Genomic DNA, 24,636 nt, shown 5'->3' with positions numbered 1-24,636 from the left:
AAGAAACCAGCAACAAAAATGTTGGCCTCTATCTTATTTTGGTAAGTGTCTTTCATGTTGGGACCATCCCCTTTCCTGTTTTCCATTCCTCCCTGAGTTTCAAAGAAGCAAAGGCTTTCTTAGGATCACAGCGATTCATGAAACAGAAATAAAATACACATTGACTTTGCATCTGCTGTATGCCAGGCACCTTGCTAAGCAAGCTCTGTCCTTGCTGTAACTCATTCAGTGCTCCAGGGACACTTCCAAGTGGGCGGTGGTGTCTCCATGTTAGAGCTGAGGACGCCGAGGCTCAGAAAGTTCCACTCACTTGCCCAGGATGTCTTGACTAGTCGCGGTGGGAACATAAGCCACATATCAACCTGACTCCAGAGCACAGTCGCTGTCATTTCTCTGTTGGCGGGGGAATCTGTCAGGGCTGAGCCAACATGGGTGCTCACCCTTTTCTCTTTTGTAGAAATTAATTTGGAATAATTTCAAGTTGAAATAGAAAAGTTGCTAGCCTGGTAGAAACAACTCCTGCAGCCCCTGGCACAGATTCCCGAAGGAGGAATACCTCTGTGCACTTTGTCTGTGAGCAGAGCTAGTGGCTCCTCCAGTCCCTCCAGGGGGACCTACAGCTCCATGAGGCTCTCCCTGGAAGATCACAGAGGGGATGAAAGGTCTTAGTCTATCCCCAGCCCCTGTCCCCAGGGTTTCTACTCTCAACTTGGCCATCCTTGAGTCCCCGTAAAGCTGCAGGGCTCTGTCTCAGGAACAGCCCAGCCAGGACAGGGCTCCTACAAAGAGGAAGGGAAATGGTCAGACACATGCCTCAGAAGTGAGATGCCTCTGATATGGGCCGGCTGTGCCAGGGCATCATGAAACATGGCCCGATGAGGCCACAATCATCCATGCAGATGGGCTGAGATGAATGAATGCACCCTTCAAATTACACAAGGATGTATCCTGTGTGTGGGCGACAATAACGTGTGAATAGTGTGCACAGTGCACAGCCCTGACCCCAGCTGTGGTTTCACAGGTGATCTGCTCCATCCATCCTCTCCCTACAGAGGAAAGCTTGGTAGAACCAAGGAGAATACAACCTAAATTATCACTTGATCTATTATTGAACACTTTTTCCTACCTGCCCAACTAACAATACTACAGTACTTTAGAAGTTTGAGAAAATGTTTTCCCTTTTCTCCTGCAAATGCAAAGAATATTCAAAGTATAAGTTTAATAAGACTCAGTAGTCTAGAAAAGAGGGATAAAATGACGTGACAAAGTCAAGTAGTGATAATTAAAAACATTCCTAGACATTCATTCTAAATAGCAAGTGCAGAGGATCAGAAAGAGAGACCTGTGTTTGTTTGCCCAGTCTTCACCAATGAGATTTATTGTTTCGGGATGTTTTTCTCATTTGCCCAGTATGAACGATCTTAAAATCTTAGAGTGTCCTAAGTGACTGATGGTTAATGATCAATAAACTGTACCCTGAGTAACTAAGGAGGCCACACCAAGCCAAGAGAAGTGCTCCTGGACAAAGATCCAGAAGCTGGAAGGCACCCTGTGCAGGGCTGGGCCAGGGAACAGCCAGCCTGACTCCAGGGGAGAATCTGTATGAGGGAGTGGTGGGAGGTGATGCTGGATGGGATCACGGGGCAGAAGACAGAAGGAGAACAAAGGCAGGGTGAGCAGGGAGAGTCGTGCAGTGGGCAGTGGAGAGAGAGTTTTCAGAAGCAGAGTAGGAATGTGGAAAGAACAGGGCTTTTGGGTGATAAATTGCTAGTGGTATAATTGCTAGTGTGGAGATGGCAGAATCAGAGAAAGCAGTTGGTGGGGTGTATGAAGCCAGGCATCAGTGATCACTGTCCTCTCAGGAAGACAAAGGAGAACAGATACACGGAAGGCATTTTTAACCTTGGTGAGAATGAGGATGTGCAGAGGGGAGGAGAGAGAGGAGCCCTGCAGCAACGTGGATCAGGCCCTGTGGGCCCCGTCCCTCTTCTGAGACTGATCTGGACTGGCTTGAGTCCACTGGAAGTCTTTCCTTAGTCCACTTTCTGAGAGTGTGATTTTCTCTTCCTGTGGAAATAGCAATAATTTTTATGAGGGGGTGCTGCCCGGACCCCACTGGAGGAGTGGGTAAGATGAGGATTGTGCTCGGTGTTGTTTCCCTACAGAACCACACAGGCTGATCGGTAATACCTGTGGCCCCTAAGTGTCCACGAAGGGACTGGTCCCTCTACAACACTGCTTATGGCTGCGGACACCCACTATATGGCAATAAGATGTATATGTGTGGGCAGGTGGTAAAACCATTATAGGCAATGTGAAATTCAAAATGTTCCAGAACCCTGAAAAGTTTTCCTCATTTAGTGTTTGGGCTACAGGATCCCAACCCCCTTTTCCATGGTTCTTTCCCAAAGCCTGGCAGCTCTAACTCTTGCCCTGTTCTTATACCCCTATGTGTGGAGAAAAATAACTCCTCCTCTCCTATGCTCTGAGGGCTCTCTAGAAGTTTCCCTCTAGGCCACTGGAAAGAGATCAATAATGACAGAATAATTGGCATGACCTTGTTAGCCAATCCAAAGCCCTCTGGGCTGAAGCAGGGGTATTTCACTTCAGGGACACCCAGCCTGGGCACCTGCCATCTCAGCATCCCCAGGCACAGACAGGAAAGGTGACCATGCCTACATTTACATGATGTCTGCCTGTGTGTCCTGGTTCACTGGGTGGCTTTACTGAGAGGCAGGCACATCGAGGATAGGTGTTCTGGGCATGCCTAACAAATGGAAAACTGAGGTTGTTCCTACTGAAGCCCCTTCTCTTTCAGCTCCCACCCAGGAAGCTTATCCCCACGGGCCTTGGAGTGGAGACATCAGCCACCACCTGTCAGAGGTGCAGGCTTCACAGGCACAGCTGCAGCCAAGCACCCTGGTGCCCAATTCTTTGCGACTACAGCTGGATCAAGAGTTTGACTGTGGCTATAGCTTAACCAGAAAGGGCGTTTCCTCCACCATCTGCAGCTTCACAGCCAATGCTGATCCTGGGAACCAATGGCCTTTCCAAGGTAGGGAAGGAAAGGGGGACCAGAAAGCTCTAATCTGGGTGTTGGTGGTCATGGTACTGTGGGTAGAGGAGACAATGGGGCCTCTTCATGCTCCCTCAGAGTCAAGCTGAAATCCCCGATGCTGGTGAGCAAGTGCCTGGGGCTTAGGATCAAATTTGCTCTCCGGTCCTGGCTTTGCCACTTTCTGGTTGTTCACTTTGGCCAAGGTTATTGTCTTTTTGCTGTTTACATCTCAGTTCCCTCATATGAGATACCTGAAAAATAGTATCTACCTGCCATCATTAGAGTATTAATTATGATAATTTCCAGAGGGCCAGATTCAATAACAATTGCTCAGTAAACCTATGAATAGATAATATCAAATCCTTTTCTCTTTCTGCAAATTCACACTTAGAAAGTTACTTCAGATGCATTATTTCATCTGAGGTAGAGCAATTGTTCGGATCTCTGCTTTCTAGGGACCCCTCTTCCTTTCCTTTCTCAGAAAGTCTCCTTTGCCAGTTTGCTTCCTCTCCTTCCCCATCCCTCATGAGGCCAATTTTCCCTTATCAGACACTTTCAACAGTAACCTATTAGGCACATTCAGTAAAAGAGTAAATCCTGGGCCCACAAGTCAGTCTCCTGACATATCCAGCTTCTTCTGCTTTTTCTATTGTTTTTGAAATAAAAGGGCGGCTTTCACTTGGAAAGTGTACAAGTCAGTCTCTTTTATGAAACTCCATTTAGTTCATCATCTCCACTCACATCCAACGGCCACATCCTCAGTTTCCTTCTCCCAGGGATCCACTTCTGCTCAGATTTCTTTAAAACCCTAGGTTGTGTTCATCCTTACTCTCTGTCCCACTCAATATCTCCTCCTGGAGCCCCTGGGGCATACTGGTGCTCATCTGTCAGGCAATGCCCTCACCTGAGGAATAAAGAGACCCATGTCCTCAGGAGGAGGGAGGGTCATGTGAGATAACGAGCACCATCTGGGTCCATGGAGAGGACACATGGAAGACGCTCAGTGAGTGTCAGGGGATGCGTAGTCCCTGACATGTGCCATGGTAACTTCAAGTATTTAAACTGATTTCTTCCCACTGGAATCTCTTTTGTTTCTCCATGGATTCCCACACCCCCAGCCAAGACTCACCCCACTGGCTCAGACACATCCTCTCTTGCTCATTTTCCCTGGAGTCTAGAGCATGAACCAGGCTCCAGGTAAGAGGACAGAATGAATGCCTTTTGTTTTATGTTCCTTCAGCTGGTGATTTTCTCCTAGCTTTCCAAGTGGTCATTTCTTTCTCACCACACTTTTTCTTCTCAATATTCTCATATTTCTATTTTTTCCAATGTTTATGGATGAGAATAGTGATTATACTGTTACATTCAATATCTGCCAAATCCCTGTACAATATTTTTTCGTTAGATTAATATATATAGATATATGCATTTATGGCATTTGTCACATATATTAAGCATATTTGGTGTGTAGGCTATATAGGGTGTATATACATGCAGTAGATCACATAATGGTGCAAGTTTTGTAAATTCTCCAGATTTAGTCTCCTTGGTTCTTTTCTTTCATCAGCTGCTGTCACCTCTGTCTGATCTCACCTCTGTGTCCCATGGGCTGCTGCCCTGCCAAGCCCTGCCACCCCATCTCCTGTTTGAGCTCAGCTCTGCTTTAACTTTGATTTTGCTTGATTTTTATAATGTCTTCCCTCCCAAAAGTACAGTCTATATACAGTGTGATTTCCTTGCTTTATCTACCTGTAATCTATTTGTGTTTCTTAATCCTACGTTTTTTGAATATTTTTGTGGATTGGGAGTGTCTTTGCTTCCTGGCAATCTTGTCATTGCTGGGTAATGTGAGAAAGATCAACAGAAAAGAAAATATCGAAGTGACTCCACTGGTTTCCCCTCACCCTTCGGATGCCACTCTTCCTTACTTGATGTTCTTTGGGTAGAAGGAGAGTCACAGTAAGATCATCAGTGCCAGTGGATCCCATTGTCTGTGGTTTTATTTTCAGAGCTGGGTTTAGAGCCTTCCCTTGCAATGAAGAACCCTCCCCAGCTGGAAGGTGATGCTCTTGAAGGTTCAGCTGACAACACACATGGGCATCAAGTCATTGGCCACATTCACGCGTCAAGTGTCCTAAAACCAAAAATGATCAAAAGAAAACTGCCGTTCAGCAAGTGGAGACTGGCATGCAGATTCCCTGGCCTGCAAGCTTAGAGCAGGAAGGTAATCACATCTATGGCTCTTAGCGGCCCTCACTCCTTATTCCTCTATGATGACAGCTCCTTCTCCCACTGCTTTTCTCTTCCCTATTTGTGGGTATTGTCTGAGGCCCCTGGTGCTTCTCACATCCAGGGTTCTTCCAATAATCTGCTCTCATTCTCATTCCCAAAAGACTGGGACATGGAGTTGTAAGGGGGTGGTTTTCTTTGCAAAAGGCCCTCTCCTTCTACAGCCCTCTGCTTCTGAGTGTGCATGGTTGATGCTGAGCACATCCTCCCTGGGAGGTGTGAAAAGCCATCACTCTGCTCCGGACAAACGGGATCAGGAAGAAAGGGGCTGATGTCATCAGATGCTGGTTGGGCATAGGCCGGTCCCTATATCTGCACTCCAGGCTGACTGGAAGTTCAGGGATGTTTTCTTCTCACTTGTGGATGATGCTCGTCTCTTCAGCCAGCCGGAGGCTCAGGCTTCAGCTCATCCTCCCAACAGGAGCTCAGTTTGCCCCTGGGCTATCACCGCTTAGCAATCCCTCCAGACTCAGCCATCAGCAAGACTGACATAGATGCTTTTTTCATTTTTTCTTTCCTCTCTCCTACAGATTCCAAATACTGCTGGAAGGATGAAAAAGAAGAAAGGATGTCACAAAAAGTAGGTTTTCCACTTGATGAAAAAAACTAAAACAGCAAAGCAAGTTTAAGTCCAAACAACACTGCAGGGGTCCTTCACTGAGGATTGAATTTTAGACACAGAATGCTCTTGATGATTGCAAACCACTAGGCTCCTTTGATTTGAGAAACCACAATCGTTCCCATTTCCACTTGAGATGAATACCCAAGGAGACCAATTCCCAGATGGACAAACAGCATTGAGGGGCCTTAGCCCTGCTCCTCTCAATTCCATCCTGTAGAGAACAGGAGTCAGGAGCCGCTGGCAGGAGACAGCATGTCACCCGGGACTCTGCCAGTGCAGAATATGAACAATGCCATATTCTTGCTGAAAACACTTAGCCTGAGTTTCATAGGAAGTAATCACCAGACAACTGCAGAATGTAGAACACTGAGCAGGACAACTGACCCCTCTCCTTCACACAGTCCATGTCACCACAAATCACACAACAAAAAGAGAAGAGACATTTTGGGTTTAAAAGGATTGAAAAGATAATGTAGCTCACTTCTTTAGTCATTTTGAACCCAAAGTATCTCCTCATCTTTTTGTTGTTGTCATTGATGGTGGTGACATGGATTTGTTTGTAGAGGACGTCAGCTGTCTGGCTCAATTTTCTTCATTCTGAAGTTGTCAGAAAATTTCCTTATGATTAAATTCAGCCTGAATGTTTTGCCAGGAACACTGCAAAGTCAATGCTGTGAGTTTCCAACCTCAGTCCATCTGCGGGCAGAGAAGTTCCAGTTTGTCCATCACCATTATTGTGATATCAGGACTGGTTACCTGGTTAAGGAGGGGTCTAGGAGATCTGTCCCTTGTAAAGACACCTGATTTATAATTAATTTGGAAAGTGGTTTGAAAAAGTACAAATACCCTGTATTCTAACAATCTTCCTCTGAGCATTTCATCATCAATCACCCCTGGCTGTGTCAGTTATTATATTTATGTTTGTACATTGGAAATTTCTATCTCAGTCCTTACTATGAACTTGTTTCTGCTGGCATTCTGTTGTGAAAAAGAATATTCCCTGCCCACATTTTAACTTTCATCCAAGATTAATTTTAGTCTATTAAAATTAAAATGTTTATGTTTTAAATCTGTTTAAAATTTTCCTGCCTATCACTCTGGACTAGTGGATTTTTTTACATACTATGTTTTAAGCTTTTATTATTATGATTGGTTTTAGTGGATAAGGATACAGATTAATGAAAACATTCTTATTTACCTGTTTACATTCTAAACTCTTCCGTATTTTAGTCTATGTTTATCATATGTAGTGGATGGTATTTACTACATTTCTTTGTCAATGTTATTTTGTTGTCTTTGTTTGTGTGTGTGTCTTTTGTTTGTTATTTAGGAAGGGTTGTGTAGCTCATGTTTGAAAGTGCACTAAAAATGTTTTGACATCGCTGGTCCCCTTTTAACTTGACACACTTCTAATATTTGGTTTATACATTTTTAATCTTCTCTTTGAAGTTAAATTTTTACCACTATGACAACCAAAGATATTATTTTCCTCTTCTCTGACCTCTTAACCTGCCATTTCTTATAGTGTTAGTTCAACCCAAGTATATACCAGTGACAGCCTGTGTTTCCCACCTTGTCTCCACCTTGGCTTTTGGTTTAGATCCACAATTAAATATGCTGAGGCTCATGAGCTATTCAAAAGTGAGTGTCCTGGGCATCACTTGTTGAAGGGAATTTATTCTTGACAGAGTTCTCATGATGGAATAGGGTCTTGCTGAGTTTAGCATGCTTTTTTTTTTTTAATTAAAGAGTAATCTTTAATGTTGAAAATGCAAACTTTGGGAAGACAGAAGAGATCACACACAAGGCTGTCAGTTCACACTTGGAAGGCTGCACAGTGGCCGGGGAGAGGCCCTCCTCACTTCCCAGATGGGGAACACAATTCTGCATTTCCGAGATTGGCACCTCTGGTCCTCTGCATGGTGAAGCCCCTTCTTTTCAATTCCCCAATAGCCAGTGCTCTAATCCACCAGGTCTCAGGGATGATCGTGTTTCTCCACATTCGCTTTCTGAGGCTAGTTTTACCTGTGTTCTGTCATGAACAGGCCCTCACTGCTGTCCTGGCCTCTATTTGCATAGTGTTTCCTGCTCCCTCTGTTGTGTGGCTCCCAGACCCGGCTAAAGAAAATCATCGGAGGGCCACAGGGTTCTCTAGCCTTGGTGTTTAGGGGCAGGGTTGTGGGTGGTATTTTTGACTCTGTGTTAATTCGTAGGGCTTTGAAGTGTATGTGGAGAAAATCAGCTATTATCCTATCCTACTTCTTCAAATGCAGAACTTCAATAGTATAAAAAAAGGACACAGAATCATATAATAGAACTCCTTCATATTCATTGGCCAGCTCAGCAATTATCATTGAATAACTGAACTATTAAAAATACAATCCTTCCTACTTACTTATGAAATGTATGTATACATATATGTGTATATAAGTATATGGCATGTACATGTATGTATATATACATGTGCATACATATAATATGTGTATATAAATTTGGACACATGATTATGGAGGCCGCAATTCCCAAGATGGAAAGCTGGATGCCCAGGAAAGCATCTCCTTCTTATTAAACCTTTTCCTTATCCTTCGGCTTTTGGTTGATTGGATGAGGCCCACCCACATTAGGATGGACAATCTGCTTCACTTAGTCTGTCTATTCCAGTGTTAATGTCATCCAGAAACACCCTCCAGCACACACCCAGAATAATGTTGGAACAAATGTCCTGGCACACTGGGGCTTGGTCACAGTGACACACACAATTAACCATTATATAGGTCCTTCGTCATATGTGGGATTTTCATATTTTTTCCCAATTTTTAGCATATGCTTTTATTCTTTTAACAGTGTTTTGTGCTGACCAAGAATTTTTAATTTTTATGAAGTTGAATGTATCAATGTTTTCTTTAATAGTTTGTGTTGATATGATACCTAAGAGTACTTAGTGCCTAACTCTACATCATGAAAATTTTCTTTTGTGTTTTCTACTGTAAGTTTTCTAGATTTGCAGTTTACATTTAGTTCTATAATCAATTTTGAGTTAGTGTTTGTCCAAGTATGGACGTTTAAGTGGATTTTTTTTCTTTCTTTGTTTATTGTTTTTTACTTCAACTTTTATTTTATGTTCAGGGGTACAGGTGCAGGACGTGCAGGTTGGTTACATAGGTAAACATGTGCCATGGTGGTTTGCTGCACAGATCATCTCATCACCTAGGTATTAAGCCCAGCATCCATTAGCTACTCTTCCTGATGCTCTCCCTCCTCCCACTTCCCACCCCCCAACAGGGCCAAGTGTGTGTTGTCTCCACCCGCACCCTATCTGTCCATGTGTTCTCATCATTCAGCTCCCACTTACAAGCGAGAATATGCAGGGTTTTGTTTTCTGTTCCTGTGTTAGTTTGCTGAGGATAATGGCTTCCAACTCCCTCCATGTCCCTGCAAAGGACATAATCTTATTCCTTTTTATGGCTGCATAGTATTCCATGTGTATATATTCCACATTTTCTTCATATAGTCTATCATTAATGGGTATTTATGTTGATTCCATGTCTTTGCTATTGTGAATAGTGCTGCAGTGAACATATGCAGGCATATATCTTTATAACAGCATAATTTATATCCCTTTGGGTATATACCTAGTAATGGGATTGCTGGGTCAAATGGTATTTCTGTCTCTAGGTCTTAAAGGAATCACTACACTGTCTTCCACAATGGTTGACAGTTACACTCCCACCAACAGTGTAAAGGCATTCGTTTTTCTCCACAACCTCACCAGCATGTGTGAATTTTTTCTATTTTTGCCTGTGGATGTCCAGTTTTGTCAACACAATTTGTTGACAAGACAATGCTTTCTCTCCTGAATTGTTTTGAACCATTGTCCATCCATTGGAGGGATGAGACTGGAGAGAGGACTGTCCTGATCATTGGAGGGATAGGGCTTGAAGTAGGGCAGGTCTTATGGAAAAGAAAAGGAACACATATTTTTTCAATGAGGCAGAGGAAAGCCCCAAGCCCAAGTGGGGTACTCCCTACCCCCGTGTGTGGCACACTCACCTCTGCTCTCTCTGCCTCTTCTGCTGCAAAAGCTTGGGTGTGTATAGACACTGAGGCTGAGTTGTGCCACTGGGCACATTTGGCCATTGACATCAAATGTGTGGCATCAAATCCCAGAATCTCAAACAGGCAAAGTGGCAGGAAAACATGAGACATAATGAAGAATGAAATAATTCATTGAAAATGACACACGTTAGAAATAGGCAAGGATGTTAGAGCAGTTATTATAATTTTAATTAAATGAAGATATGGGAGTTATTTTTAAAATATCAAATTCCACAAGTGAAAACTACAGTTTACTGTCTGAAATTTTTTAAAAAATGCACTGGATTGAACATTGTAGAGGAAAAGATTGATGAATTAGAGGGAATAGCAATAGAAATGAACACAAATGAAACACAAAGGAAAAAATGAATTTAAAAAATAAAAAGCCCATCAGTGGAAAAACTTTAAACAGTCTACTATAGGGCTAAATGGAATCCCTAAAGGGAATGGAGTGGATAAGAGGGATAGAAAAATATTTAAAACATACTGGATGAAAGGTTTCTAAGCTTCATGAAAGCCATAAACCCCAAATATTCCAGAAACATAATGTATACTAATGACAAGAAACATGAAAAAATGACACCAAAGAACACCATACTCAAATTGATAAAAACCATTGATGAAGAGAAAATTCGAAGAGGAACAAAAGGGGGAAAAATATGTTACATGCAGATGACTAAATGTAAGGATAGCATCCGATTTCTCATCAGAAACATTACAAACAAGAAGTTTACAATAGCTTTAAAGTACTGAAAAAATAAAAAAAACCCTGCCAACCTAGAATTCTATACCCAGTCAAAATATCTTTCAAAATTGAAGATGAGTAAAATGGCTTGGAAAGAAAAATATTATCTCACTTTTCAGATGACATGATCCTATAATATTAAGAAAATACCAAATACACACACACACACACACACACACACACACACACACAATTACTGGAGTTAAACTAATTCAGCAAACTTTCAGCAAACAAGATAAACAGATAAAAACCAGTTGTATTAACAATCAAAAATTTTAAAGGAAAATTAATACATTTTATTTATAACAACACCCTTAAGAATAACATACCTAGCAATAAATTTAAGAAGGTGAAATACTTGTACACTGAAAACCAGATAACATTGCTTAATGAGGTTAAAGAAGAACTAAATAAATGGAAAGACATCTTATGTCCGTGGGTTGGAAGATTTGATAGAGTTAAAATGGAAATACCATTTAAAACAATCTACAGATTCAATGCAATCTTATGCAAATTCCAGTGGCCTTTTTTTCCTTTTTTGCAGAAATACAAAAGAAGAACTTATTCAGAAGAAATTGCAAATATCCTCAAATAGCAAAAACAATCTTGAAAAACAAGAATAAACACCTCCTATTCCAAAGATCTTTAATTGCTCTCAGCAATACTGTGCAGTCTTCAGTGTAAAGGCTTTCACATCTTTTGCTATGTAGTTTATATGTTTTGATGCTATTATAAATGTTTGTTTAAAGGAATCTTTGCAGAAATTTTATTAAAATTGTCTATATTTAAAATGTTCCACATGATGTTTAGATATACACATACATAATGAATTAATGGCTACAGTCACACTAATTAGCACATCCACCGCTTCAGTAGTTCCTTTTTTGGGTAGTGACAACATATGATCTACTCTTTTAGCAGACTTCAAATATACAATACAGCATTAACCATAGTCCCCATGCTGAACGTTAGATCTCTAAAACTCATACTGTAACCAAAAGCAGTTTAGTTGCTTGCTGCATGTAGAGTCCAAATAAGTGTGATGCCTGGTACAAAAAAAGTGAATTTATTTCTGTAGCTAGTTGGGGGGAAGAAGCATAAAGTGTCCTGCTTTGAATGTCGTTTCACCTTTGGAGCAAAACGTGGATTTTTATAAGTTAAAGGGGGAAGTGAGTCAGGATAGAGGATTTCCCTGCTCCCAGGTAGTTCTTCACTGGGCAGTCTAGGTAGTGCTTTTCTGGTCAGAAGTAAGTTGTAAAAGTGGCCAAGTGGCATGCTTTCGACATGACCTCCTAGTGGGTGTAAGTTCTGAGGTGACCCCTGGAGGGTGGAAGTTTTGTGGTGGGTGTGCTTTGGTCTGCAAATCAACTGTCCACTCCTGAGGAGAGATCTATGTTGAAGCACACAGAAGAACTTGTTCTGAAGGGTATGTCTGGTAGAGGGAGGTGAAAGGTTATGTTTGCATTTCTGAAGGGCTAGGCAAGAAACAGAGAACCGGGAAAAGGGGGGAGGAAAAGAGAAGAGAAAATACTAATTTAATGAAGTAATTCATTCCCTTTATTGTAGGAAGAATGGGGGCACTCTGTTACAATTCATCCTACATAACTGAAGCTTTGTACTCTTTGACCAACATCTCCTCATTCCCCACCTCCCTCCCCTCTTCTGGTAGCCACCATTCTACTCTCTGCTTCTATGAATTCAACTTTTTTAGTTTCCATGTATAAGTGAGATTGTGCAGTACTTGTTGTTCTGTGTCTGGCTTATTTTGCTTACATAATGCCTTCTAGGTTCACCCATATAATCACAAATGACAGGGTTTCATTCCTTTTTATGGATGAAAAATATTATATTTTATGTGTGGTATATAAATACACCAAAACTGTGTGTGTGTGTGTGTGTGTGTGTGTGTATATGCGCCAAATATACACACACACACAGAAAGACACCACGTATACACCAAATACATATATATACCAAAGTTTCCTTATCCTTTCATCACCAGCAGACTTAGGCTGTTTTCATGTCTTGGCTACTATGAATAACGCTGTGATAAACATGGGGAAGCAAATATCTCTTTGAGATACTGATTTAATTTCCTTTGATTATATACCCAGAAGTTTAATTGCTGGGTTGTTTGGTAGTTCTGTTGGTAATGTTTTGAGGAGCCTTCACAGTGTTTTCCATAATGGCTGCACCAATTTACATCCCCACCAACAATATGCAGGAGTTCCTGTTTCTCCATACCCTTGCTAACACTTACTATTTCTTGTCTTTCTGATAATAACCAACCTGATGGGTGAGAGGCACTGTCTCACTGTGGTTTTGATCTGCATTTCCCCGAGGATTACTGATGTTGAGCACCTTTCCATATACCTATTGACTATTGTATGTCTTCTTTGGACAAATATCTATTCAGATCCTTTGCCCATATTTTAATCAGGTTATTTGGTATTTTGGCTATTGAATTGTGTGAGTTCCTTACATATTTTGGATATTAACATCTTACCCTATTTATAGGTTGCAAATATTTTCTCCCATTCCATAGGTTGCCTTTTCTTTTTTTAAAATAGCTGGCTTTGCTGTTCAGATTCCTGATGCAATCCCACTTGTTTACTTTTGCTTTTATTTCCTGTACTTTTGGTGCCATATAAAAAAATCATTTTCAAGACCAATGTCAAAGAGCTTTTTCTCTATGTTTTCTTCTAGGAATTTTAATGTTTCACATTGAAGTTGTGAAAGGAAAAGAAACCTCAGGACCCCAAACTCACTATGCCAAAAGCAAAAGTCAAGCTGGGAACTGGGTCATGCAAACCTGCCTCCCATTTTATTCCTAAATAGAATAGTTACAAAGATGAAGCTACATAGCTCCCTCACAATTTGCTCACAAGGAAATTCCTTGTGGGGCCCAAGATCTTTACCCTAAAACAGTTCTGTTAAATTTCAACCTGACAATGTAAATTCATAGCTTCTCTTCACAGGTACAGGACAAAGGAAAAAACTCAGTCATCCCTCTGCTCACCAAAGACAGAGCATATGTAATTGCTTTCTCTGCCAGATGTTTACATTATCCTACATAAAAATGCAGATTCCCCAAGCTCAATTATTTTCTTACACCCACCCCCACCGCATGTAAATGGCTGATCAAAGACTCAAAAGAATTGCAGCCAGTTGCAACAACTTGCCTCTTATCCACCCCATTAAAAAAATTCCTTCCTCTTTCCTCAGTACTTGCCATGTTCCCTTTAAATATTGAGGTACCCAGATCCTCTTTGGATAAAACATGGACCACATTTTTTCCTGTGGATCTATGATCTTTCCTGGGTGCATCTTTAACCTTGACAAATAAGCTTACTAAAATAATTGAGACTTGCCTTGGTCATTTTTCTTTGATTTACGAAGTTTTAATCTATTTCAAGTTAATTATGTATATGGCATAAGACAAGGGTCCAATTTCATTATTTTGTGTTTGGATATCCAGTTTCCCCAGCACCATTTATAGAAGAGACTTTGTTATCCCTATCATGTTTTCTGGCGTCTCTGTCAAAGATCAGTTGATCATATATGGGTGGGTTTATTTCTAGGCTGGGTCAGCTTCCAAAGATTTACTCACTTCCTCATACAGATGTCTTTTCATGCCTCAAAGTCTTTGATGGTACACCCGATATTGTGTATATTACCTTGCTGAGTGCTGGATATTTTTGTGTTCCTATATATTTTTAGCTTTCTTCAGGGATGTAGTTAAATCACTTGGAAATTGTTTAATCATTTTCCGCCTTCTTTTTATGAGTTGTGAGGTGGTCCAGAGCAGGGCTCAGTCTAGGACTACATGGTTCCTGCTACTGAGCAAAAACCTTTTTGAAACTGCCCTCCTTTGCCCTGTAGGTTATGAGTTCATTTTAGTTTTAATTATCATTCAGGCACTATTCCCAGTCTTGTGTGTGAGCCAGGCACGAACTCTCTAATCTTTTCAAATGATTTTCCTTTTGGCCTTGGGATAGTTTCATCAAATGTATGCTCTGATCCATCCTTTCTCAATCAGTACTGTGCTCACCCAGTAGGAGCACCCACTGAAATTCACTGTGATTTACTTTCTGCAGCTCTCTCTTTGCTAGGGCTCTGTTTATAGATTTCATGCTTCCTTGGGCCTACACTACCCTGGACACTCTGCTCACTGTCCTCAACTCAAAATGTCCACTGGGCTTCTTTTCACTTTCCCCTCCCTGTGCTTAGCTTGTAATCTCCCTTAATGGCGGTCAGCAGAAGGCACTGAAGCGCTCAGCTGTTTGGTTCACATCTATCAAGGATGACTGTCCTTTTTTGCCTGATGTTCAGTATTTTGAAACCGATTTTTTTATGCATTTTAAGTTCATGGAGAGTGTTCTCCCTCTCTGCAAGGAATGAAAAATATACCTTTATCTTTCATATACATTCTTTATTTCAATAGCTTTTGGGAAACAAAAAAGTGGTTTTTTGTTACATGAACGAATTGTATAGGAGTGAAGTCTGAGATTTTAGTGCTCCTGTCACCCGAGTAGTGTACAGTGTACCCAATATGTAGTAAAAAATCCACCTTTAAGTGTCAGGTGTGTTCCTCATGGATTTGGCTTAAGGGCGTTGACACCAGCTTTCCAGGAATCAGGAACTGTAAAACCCAACCTTAGGAAGAAAGAATAATATTATTCATGTGAGAACTAGGCTCTGCTTCTTCAGAACTTGTTTCGTACTTGAAAAAACATATATATATTTTTTTTATTTTTTATATATTTATATATAGTATATATTTATATATTGTATATATTTATATATTATATATTTATATTATATATATTTACATATTTTATATATATAATATAAATAAAATTTTTGGGGTTCAGGCAGGATTTTACCACATCTGATTTAAAGCAGGGGGATTGAGAATAAAGTTAGGGGAGAGGGTAGCTAAGAGAGAAAATACATCATAAGCTCATCTTAAGTGAGCTGAGGTCATTTAAAACTCAGAGTCCCTAACTGGGCTTGAGCCACCAACCTTTTAGTTAGCCGATGGAAGAACTCAGGATCGTGCAGCGGAAACACAGGCATGTCTTAGACCCTCTATGAACTTTCTCTCCAGCCTTCACGTTGCAGCTCTCTGGGCTCCTCTGCCTTGTCCGACCGCACCAGCTCCAGAAGACATTCGGCCCATCTACAGCTACCTTAATTCTCTGCAAAACAATGAGATAATCTATTAGCAACAAACTTACAAGACTCTCATTTGCCCAGAGCCAGAAGAAAAGAGTCAAAATAAAAGTGACACTTTGATCTCATCCAGCTGAAACAAGTGATGTTTTACAACCCATTTGTCTAGATCTTGTAGCAAAGACTGTTCTTCGCGGTATTTGTGCCATATCACCCCTGGCCAAGATCATGAAGGACATGGCAGGCTCTGTCCTGCTCCCTGTACGGTGCACAGCCCTTCCATCCCATCCTCTTCCCCTGAAACTGCTGGATGCTGCTCCCAACCAACTCCTTTCCTGAGGAGCTTGAATGCTGCGACTGTTAAAACAGCTTTTTTTTTTTTTTTTTTTCTGGAAATTGTGTTACTCATATCTGGGTTTCCCACTTGTGTCCTTTTGAATTCATCTTTCTTCTCTTTTATTCCGTTGAAAGTTGTGTTTGATTTCTAAAATACATCCTTAATATGTTCCTGCAAATCTCTGTCTCTCTCTTTTTTCTTTATATATATATATTTAATATATAAATATATACATTTTATATATTTTATATTATATATAAATATATATTTTAGTATATATAATATATTTTAATATATTTAAATATATATATTTTAAAATATATATTTTAATGTATATATTTTAATATATATTTTAATATATATTTTTAAAAATATATATTTTTTATTATACTTCAAGTTATAGGGTACATGTACACAATACGCAGGTTTGTTACATACGTATACATGTGCCATGTTGGTGTGCTGCACCCATTAACTCATCATTTACATTAGGTATATCTCCTAATGCTATCCCTCCCCCTTCCCCCCACCACAAAACAGTCCCCGGTGTGTGATGTTCCCCTTCCTGTGTCCAAGTGTTCTCATTGTTCAGTTCCCACCTATAAATGAAAACATGTGGTGTTTGGTTTTTTGTCCTTGCGATAGTTTGCTGGGAATGACGGTTTCCAGCTTCATCCATGTCCCTATGAAGGACATGAACTCATCATTTTTTATGGTTGCATAGTATTCCATGGTGTATATGTGCCACATTTTCTTAATCCATTCTATCATTGTTGGACATTTGGGTTGGTTCCAAGTCTTTGCTATTGTGAGTAGTGCCGCAATAAACATACTTGTGCATGTGCCTTTATAGCAGCATGATTTATATTCCTTTGGGTATATACCCAGTAAGGGGATGGCTGGTTCAAGTGGTATTTCTAGTTCCAGATCCCTGAGGAATCGCCACACTGACTTCCACAATGGTTGAACTAGTTTACAGTCCCACCAACAGTGTAAAAGTGTTCCTATTTCTCCACATCCTCTACAGCATCTGTAGTTTCCTGACTTTTTAATGATCGCCATTCTAACTGGTGTGAGATGATATCTCATTGTGGTTTTGATTTGCATTTCTCTGATGGCCAGTGATGATGAGCATTTTGTCATGTGTCTGTTGGCTGCATAAATGTCTTCTTTCGAGAAGTGTCTGTTCATATCCCTCACCCACTTGTTGATGGGGTTGTTTGTTTTTTTCTTGTAAATTTGCTTGAGTTCCTTGTAGATTCTGGATATTAGCCCTTTGTCAGATGAGTAGATTGCAAAAATTTTCTCCCATTCTGTAGGTTGCCTGTTCGCTTTGATGGTAGTTTCTTTTGCTGTGCAGAAGCTCTTTAGTTTAATCAGATCCCATTTGTCAATTTTGGCTTCTGTTGCCATTGCTTTTGGTGTTTTACACATGAAGTCCTTGACCATGCCTATGTCCTGAATGGTATTGCCTCGGTTTTCTTCTAGGGTTTTTATGGCTTTAGGTCTAACATTTAAGTCTTTAATCCATCTTGAATTAATTTTTATATAAGGTGTAAGGAAGGGATCCAGTTTCAGCTTTCTACATATGGCTAGCCAGTTTTCCCAGCACCATTTATTAAATAGGGAATCCTTTCCCCATTTCTTGTTTTTGTCAGGTTTGTCAAAGATCAGATAGTTGTACATGTGTGGTATTATTTCTGAGGTCTCTGTTCTGTTCCATTGGTCTATATCTCTGTTTTGGTATCAGTACCATGCTGTTTTGGTTACCGTAGCCTTGTAGTATAGTTTGAAGTCAGGTAGCATGATGCCTCCAGCTTTGTTCTTTTGGCTTAGGATTGGCTTGGCAATGCAGGCTCTTTTTTGGTTCCATATGAACTTTAAAGTAGTTTTTTTCAAAGTCTGTGAAGAAAGTCATTGGTAGCTTGATGGGGATGGCATTAAATCTATAAATTACCTTGGGCAATATGGCCATTTTCACGATATTGATTCTTCCTATCCATGAGCATGGAGTGTTCTTCCATTTGTTTGTGTCCTCTTGTATTTCGTTGAGCAGTGGTTTGTAGTTCTTCCTGAGAGGTCCTTCACATCCCTTGTAAGTTGGATTCCTAGGTATTTTATTCTCTTTGAAGCAATTGTGAATGGGAGTTCACTCATGATTTGGCTCTCTGTCTGTTATTGGTGTATAAGAATGCTTGTGATTTTTGCACAATGATTTTGTATTCTGAGACTTTGCTGAAACTGCTTATCAGCTTAAGGGGATTTTGGGCTGAGATGATGGGGTTTTTTAGATATACAATCATGTCATCTGCAAGTAGGGACAATTTGATTTCCTCTTTTCCTAACTGAATACCCTTTATTTCTTTCTCCTGCCTGATTGCCCTGGCCAGAACTTCCAACACTATGTTGTACAGTAGTGGTGAGAGAGGGCATCCCTGTCTTGTGCCAATTTTCAAATGGAATGTTTCCAGTTTTTGCCTATTCAGTATGATATTGGCTGTGCGTTTGTCATAAATAGCTCATTATTTTTAGGCACATCCCATCAATACCTAATTTATTGAGAGTTTTTAGCATGAAGGGCTGTTGGATTTTGTCGAAGGCCTTTTCTGCATCTATTGAGATAATCATGTGGTTTTTGTCTTTGGTTCTGTTTATATGCTGGATTACATTTATTGATTTGCATATGTTGAACCAGCCTTGCATCCCAGGGATGAAGCCCACTTGATCATGGTGGATAAGCTTTTTTATGTGCTGCTGGATTCGGTTTGCCAGTATTTTATTGAGGATTTTTGCATTGATGTTATCAGGGATATTGGTCTAAAATTCTCTTTTTTTTTGTCATGTCTCTGCCAGGCTTTGGTATCAGGATGATGCTGGCCTCATAAAATGAGTTAGGGAGGATTCCCTCTTTTTCTATTGATTGGAATAGTTTCAGAAGGAATGGTACCAGCTCCTCCTTGTACCTCTGGTAGAATTCGGCTGTGAATCCATCTGGTCCTGGAATTTTTTTGGTTGGTAAGTTATTAATTATTGCCTCAATTTCAGAGCCTGTTAATTGTCTATTCAGAGATACAACTTCTTCCTGGTTTAGTCTTGGGAGGGTGTATGTGTCGAGGAATTTATCCATTTCTTCTAGATTTTCTAGTTTATTTGCATAGAGGTATTTATAGTATTCTCCGATGGTAGTTTGTATTTCTGTGGGATCGGATTATCGATTTCATTTTTTATTGCATCTATTTGATTCTTCTCTCTTTTCTTCTTTGTTAGTCTTGCAAGCGGTCTATCAATTTTGTTGATGTTTTCAAAAAACCAGCTCCTGGATTCATTGATTTTTTGAAGGGATTTTTGTGACAGATCAGCTGATTTTGTAACAGATCAGCTGTTATGCTGATGGGCTTCCCTTTGTGGGTAACGTGACCTTTCTCTCTGGCTGCCCTTAACATTTTTTCCTTCATTTCAACTTTGGTGAATCTGACATTATGTGTCTTGGAGTTGCTCTTCTCAAGGAGTATCTTTGTGGCATTCTCTGTATTTCCTGAGTTTGAATATTGGCCTGCCTTGCTAGGTTGGGGAAGTTCTCCTGTATAATGTCCTGCAGAGTATTTTCCAACTTGGTTCCATTCTTCGTGTCACTTTCAGGTACACCAATCAGAGGTAGATTTGGTGTTTTCACATAGTCCCACATTTCTTGGAGGCTTTGTTCATTTCTTTTTATTCTTTTTTTCTCTAATCTTCTCTTCTCACTTCATTTCATTCATTTAATCTTCCATCACTGATACCCTTTATTCCAGTTGATCGAATCGGCTACTGAGGCTTGTGCATTTGTCAAGTAGTTCTCATGCCGTGGTTTTCAGCTCCATCAGGTCCTTTAAGGACTTCTCTGCATTGTTTATTCTAGTTAGCCATTCGTCTAGTCTTTTTTCAAGGTTTTTAACTTCTTTGCGATGGGTTCAAACTTCCTCCTTTAGCTCAGAGAAGTTTGATCATCTGAAGCTTTCCTCTCTCAACTCATCAAAGTCATTCTCCGTCCAGCTTTGTTCCATTGCTGGTGAGGAGCTGCATTCCTTTGGAGGAGGAGAGGTGCTCAGATTTTTAGAATTCTTAAGTTCTTCTGTTCTGTTTTTTTCCCCATCTTTGTGGTTTTATCTATCTTTTGTCTTTGATAATAGTGACATACAGATGGGGTTTTGGTGTGGATGTCCTTTCTGTTTGTTAGTTTTCCTTTTAACAGTGAGGACCCTCAGCTGCACGTCTGTTGGAGTTTGCTGGAGGTCCACTCCAGACCCTGTTTGCCTGGGTATCAGCAGCGGAGGCTGCAGAACAGCGAATATTGCTGAACGGCAAATGTTACTGTCTGATCATTCCTATGGAGGTTTCATCTCAGAGGGGTACCCGGCCATTGAGGTGTCAGTCTGCCCCTGCTGAAGTGTGCCTCCCAGATAGGCTACTCAGGTGTCAGGGACCCACTTGAGGAGGCAGTCTGTCCGTTCTCAGATCTCAAGCTGCGTGCTGGGAGAACCACTACTCTCTTCAAAGCTGTCAGACAGGGACACTTAAGTCTGCAGAGGTTTCTGCTGCCTTTTGTTTGGCTATGCCCTGCCCCCAGAAGTGGAGTCTACTGAGGCAGGCAGGCCTCCTTCAGCTGCGATGGGCTCCACCCAGTTTGAGCTTCCAGGCCACTTTGTTTACCTACTCAAGCCTCAGCATTGGTGGGCGCCCCCCCACCCAGCCTCGCTGCCACCTTGCAGTTCAATGTCAGACTGCTGTGCTAGGAATGACTGAGGCTCCATGGGCATGGGACCCTCTGGGCATGGGACCCTCTAGCCATGTGCGGGATATAATCTCCTGGTGTGCCATTTGCTAAGACCATTGGAAAAGCGTAGTATTAGGGTGGGAGTCACCTGATTTTCCAGGTGCCATCTGTCACAGCTTTGCTTGGCTATGAAACTGAATTCCCTGACTCCTTGCACTTCCTGGGTGAGGCGATGCCTCGCCCTGCTTTGGCTCACACTTGGTGTGCTGCACCCACTGTCCTGCACCCACTGTCTGATATGCCCCAGTGAGATGAACCCAGTACCTCAGTTGGAAATGCAGAAATCACGCATCTTCTGCATCGCTCATGCTGGGAGCTGTAGACTGGAGCTGTTCCTATTCAGCCATCTTGGAACCATGCATCTCTCTCTTTTTTCTTATCCCTGATACTATGGTTTTCATTTTCATGAGTTCTATTTTTACATTGATCTCTGGCTGAAGGGAAATCAAGAAGGACCATGCCACCAATTCCACATGCTGCTTAAACAGGGAGACAAAGGGATTTCACTTCCTCGTGGTCTGCAGGCCAGCCATTGGCCAAGTGGGCTAATGGGGGAAAAGGAGGAAGCAGGGGGCAGTGCTTTGGTTGAAGAAAGGAAACTGCCAATCCCTCATGTGTGGTTCCCAGTATGATATGTACTGGCAGGGAATGATATGTTTTCTTTAATTGTGTGAAACTCTATGCATAATGGTACATAAAAAATGTAAATGTGCAGGGTAATGCGACAAATGAGCATATCCCCCACCTAGATTAATACCCAGAACCTGTGTAGGTTCCAGAAGCTTTCCACCTGCCCCTTCCTGATCACACCACCCTCCCTGCTCTTAGCAGTTACCACACACAACCATGATATTCTTTTTCTTGTTTACATTAAAATTTCTGCTTATGGTGCACTCCTAACAGGTCTCGGTTTACCTGCAATCATACACTGTGTGTTCTCTTGTGCTTAGCCTTTTTCACTAATAATTATGGATTTAATAGTCATCACTGTTTCTCATCTAGAATGACCCGGGACAGCTGGATTCAGGTTCAGCAGAGAGACTCCACCCCTCCACGAGAAGGCCTGGCCTACAGTTTCATTTCATTTGGGAGATTCTTGTGCTTTTGAATCTGCAGAACCACAAGTTAAGGATTTTGTAAATGAGGCCTGTGGGGATGGGCAGGGGGAGGGCGAGTCCTGCTCCTGAGGTAGAACTTGAGGAGACCCAGTGGAAAAGAAGGGAGTCCCCAGAATCAGAAAAAAGGAGGAGAGATGCTTTGTTTTTTGTTTTTTTTTTTTTTTTGTAAGAAAAAAGGCTGAGGGATGAGAGACCAGGGTCAGGTGTGTGGGCAGAGAATAGGGTCAGGGGATGCTCCCTGCAGGGAGAAGTAGCCATTCTGGGGCCAGGGAAGAGAACCAACTATTTCTTCCTTATCTTGTCTACCAGTTCCAGTCTCTGCCGTTCTCCATCTCAGCAGGGAACACAGGGCATGCTGTGGACTGAATGTTTGTGTCTCTCTCAAATTCTTATGTTGAAATCTTAACCTCCAAGGTGATAGCATTAGGAAGTGGGACCTCTTGGGAGTTAACAGGTCATAAGAACAGAGCCCTCATAAATGGAATTAGTGCCCTCATAAACAGGCCAGAGAGCTGCCTTGCCCCTTCCATAATGCGGGGATGCAGAGAGAAGGGCATCTGTGATTCAGGAAATAAATCCCCTCTGGACACCAAATCTGTCTGTGCCTGTATTGTGTACTTTCCAGCCTCTAGAACTGAGAAAAATGAATTTCTTTTGTTTATAAGGTACTCAGTTCATGGTGTTTGGCTATATCAGCCTGAATCAGGTAAGACCAGGGGCCGCACAGTAGGCAGGTCCCTATGGACCACATCAAAACATTTTCATTTATTCTAAAATCAGAAGAAAGATAATTTTTTTTCAAGCCAAAGAAAATGTTTCACCATATAATAATAATATATTCTTTTTATATCAACACAGAGGTAAACATATCTTAATATATGATAGATGAAGGGGCCCAGGAAACCAAAAGTACCTAGGATTTGAGAAAGTCATATTGTGAATTGGATATTTTAGATGTCTCGTTTGTGGATTTTACCTGCAAGAAAATGTCAGAACAGCAATGCAAACACAAGAGAATAAGTCAGCCTTCATAAAGCGAGTCCTTTGCCCTTGGTGGCCCTGGCAGGAAGCTTCCCTCCTCTGGGTAAGGAGTCTTACCTGGAGGGCCCAGAGTAGAGTTCCTTCAGCTATTGCAGTTCAGCCTGTGTCCCTCTTCTAATTTTCATGCTGGAGGATCTCAGAGCTCAGGGGAAGGATGTTTTCCTGAAGAACAAAGTTACCGCCTTTTGTGTTAGGAGAAATGAGGAAGAATTGAATTGTGCATCTTATGAAAACACAATTTTCTTATGAAATTTGGAACTATTTCCAAATTATATATTTGACAAGGGTCTAGTACCTAGAGTATATAAGGAATTCATGTAACTCAGCAATAAATGACAAACAACCAAATTTAACAATGGGGAAAAAGCTGTGAGTAGAGGTTTCTCTAAAGCAAACACAAAAATGACCAAGAAGCACATGCAAAGATGTTCAATGGTTTTCATCATTAGGAATCCACATGGATGAGCTGAAGTGAAATAATGGTTTAAGGAGGTCAGTTCACCAGAGAGGTCTCAGTGGGACATGGCAGCACTAGGGCAGCTTCTAAGTGAAAAGACTCAGCCCCACACCACACAACTACTTCATCAGCCCCATGGGCCCTGGAGACCATCGTGAGTTGGGGAGAAAAAGAGATACAGCCATGAGCATGAAGTGCAGGATCCCAAGAGTGTGTGAGAAGAAAAAGAAATGCTGAATCAAATGATTGAAAACAAAGGTGTTTTAAATTATGCTGGGAATGGGAATGATTACCTCCCTGTTGAAATAGAGTCCATTGAGATACCTCTCATCTTTCAGGAAGCCTCATAAGACCCCACATCACCATAGAGCTGTTGACCACAAACAAGGTTCAGTATGCCAGAGCTCCAAGCCATTTAGCTTACCTCTGAAAATCACATTATGATGATTTATGAGGAGTGCTAATAAAATTAAGCTTATCACATACCATATATTGAGCAATTATGTACAAAGCTTACTAAAACCCACTGGAGTCCTAGCCTGTAATTGCTCAGTGGGTAAAAGTAAATTTTCAGAGTGATGAAATATTTTTGAGTTACTGGTAAAAAAAGAAATGAGACACTGAACTGATTTCTCAATGAGATAAATAGAGGCAGTATAAATAACTGTATAAAACTTTTATTAATGAATATAAAAATCACCCACTTTTGAGATAAATACACAAGAAAATTCATTAAGAATAAAGAGGGCTGCTCAACTCTATTGTTCTGCAGAGAAACCAGAGTCCCTTTATGCACTTCAATAAGCTCTACTTATCTTGGCCTCAAAATTCATGTAATAAAACAGAGACCTTCAATTTATAAGTTATACTGGAATTCAAAACAAAG

At 41.1% G+C, this 24,636-nt stretch overlaps 1 protein-coding gene across 2 annotated transcripts in view; it reads left to right on the top strand.

Moving 5' to 3' along the window:
- The window catches only part of LOC115932735 (putative neuroblastoma breakpoint family member 7), a 52,187-nt gene extending 45,138 nt beyond the window's left edge, over positions 1-7,049 (top strand). The window contains exons 21-23 of one of the 2 annotated variants that reach the window (XM_063698387.1): positions 2,819-3,055; positions 5,068-5,282; positions 5,878-7,049. In XM_063698387.1, coding sequence (XP_063554457.1) covers positions 2,819-3,055; positions 5,068-5,273 — 443 coding nt within the window. In that variant the 3' untranslated portion in view covers positions 5,274-5,282; positions 5,878-7,049. The remainder of the gene's footprint in view (positions 1-2,818; positions 3,056-5,067; positions 5,283-5,877) is intronic. The other variant, XM_063698413.1, reaches the window with a different exon arrangement.
- Positions 7,050-24,636: the final 17,587 nt, after the last annotated feature.

The sequence above is a fragment of the Gorilla gorilla genome, chromosome 1 (genome assembly GCF_029281585.2).
Source record: "Gorilla gorilla gorilla isolate KB3781 chromosome 1, NHGRI_mGorGor1-v2.1_pri, whole genome shotgun sequence".
In the NCBI taxonomy this organism is placed as follows: domain Eukaryota; kingdom Metazoa; phylum Chordata; class Mammalia; order Primates; family Hominidae; genus Gorilla; species Gorilla gorilla.
This window is presented reverse-complemented; position numbering and strand designations above follow the sequence as displayed.